General features: G+C 53.6%; 1 protein-coding gene across 1 annotated transcript in view; it reads left to right on the plus strand.

Annotated features, from left to right (window-relative positions):
- The window catches only part of FAM3A (FAM3 metabolism regulating signaling molecule A), a gene marked incomplete at its 5' end in the record, with an annotated part of 13,976 nt that continues 12,397 nt past the window's right edge, over positions 1 to 1,579 (plus strand). The window contains 2 exon segments of the mRNA XM_027767875.1: positions 1 to 52; positions 262 to 334. Coding sequence (XP_027623676.1) covers positions 1 to 52; positions 262 to 334 — 125 coding nt within the window.

Raw genomic sequence — 1,579 nt, forward strand, 5'->3', positions numbered from 1 at the left:
TCGGACGCCCCACGGGACTCGTCTGGCCGAACCCTCGTCTTCCCACAGACAGGCAAGTCCCCCCGGCCCGGTCCGGCTCGCGTCGCCGGCTCCCAGGCCGAGAGGAATGGCCAGAGCTGGGGCCTCCGGTGGGAGGAGTCCGGGTTCAGGAGAAGCACTTCCATGTCTGACCGGGAGGCTCCTGTGGGCACGATCCTGAGTCCAGCGCACGTTTGCCCCTTACCCCCACCCGAACCTACCCTTCCACTTTCTTCTCCCCAGAGCGCACGGCCCTCGAACAGTACACCTGCCGGCGGTCCCAACTCAGCGGGAAAAGTGGACATGAGGTTGGCAGGTGGGTGGCTACCACGGCAAGCCCAAGGGAGTTAAAAAGAGGCCCTTGCTAGAGGCCCAGGTGTCCCATGTGTCTGGAGGGACCTGGGTGGACCAATGGATTTGGCTTTGGAAGTGGAGAACTCTGCAAAACCATCATTCCATGACCTTGAGCAAATCTTTTTGCCTTTGAGGACTTCAACTCTCCAAACTATAAAATGAAAATTAGTATAGTCAGTTTCTCTTGGCTTAGATAACAGAGCAGCCGCTTTTTAGAAAATACATTGTGGGAGAGAAGCTCCCAGGAGCAGGAGCTAGTAGTGGGAGCGTACATTTGGTGGGGAGAGATGGGAATGGAGGTGGCAAGCCATGGGCTTGGAGGGGACTGACCAAAGTCTGACAACAGCCCTGCTGTCCACTAGATAGCTAAGATAACGATGCCTGGAGAGGTAAAGTGGGGGCAGGGTGTTCAGACCTGCTAAGGTAGCAGCTTTATGGACCTGTCCAAGTACAGTCAGCCAGTGAGGATCTGGCTGAAAAGATCTGGCTTCAAGACATATCAGGGCTGAAGCTAGAAAACAGGGAGTTATTGGGCCAGCCAGTGGTGTGATAGGTTAAGGTGGCTAAATCCCACATGGCCAAATGCATAGTTCAAGTCCCAGATCGGGCAACAGCTTGAGAAACGTGTCAGGCGCATGTATGTGCATACCCAAAATCCTAAGAGAGTGGAGGAGAAGAGATTGCAGCCTGCTCATTCCCCCTGGAGGTCCTTTCTCACTTACCCTCCCTCTCTCTCCAGCAAGTGCACATACCCCATAGCAAAATTGAAAGAGAGAGAGAGAAAAAGAAAATACATGTTGTTGCTTTATGGTGGCCAGCCAGGACCAGCAGAAAATGAGATTGTCTACCAAGAGTGTAACTAGAAACAAGAAGGCAGCTTTTAACGGTAGGCTAGAGGAAGACGACCTAGTCTGGGAGAATGACGGTGTCCTAGTGCTTGGGTCAGAAGAGTGCACTGTTGGGACCAGCAGTTAGCGTAATGGCTATGTCGCTGGACTCCCACGTAGTCGACCATGGTATGAGTCCCGGACCCGGTGGCTTAAACTCACGCCGGGCACGTGTGCATGCATGCCCAATATCCCAAAAGGAGAGTGGAGAAGGGATTGTGGTGTGACCATCCCCCCGGGGGGTGATTTCTCGCTTTCTGTCTCTATGTCTCTGTCTGTCTGGCAAGCGCACACGCCCTATAGCAAAAACCTCTCAAAAA

Source organism: Tupaia chinensis, unplaced genomic scaffold (genome assembly GCF_000334495.1).
Source record: "Tupaia chinensis unplaced genomic scaffold, TupChi_1.0 Scaffold144894_1, whole genome shotgun sequence".
Taxonomy (NCBI): domain Eukaryota; kingdom Metazoa; phylum Chordata; class Mammalia; order Scandentia; family Tupaiidae; genus Tupaia; species Tupaia belangeri.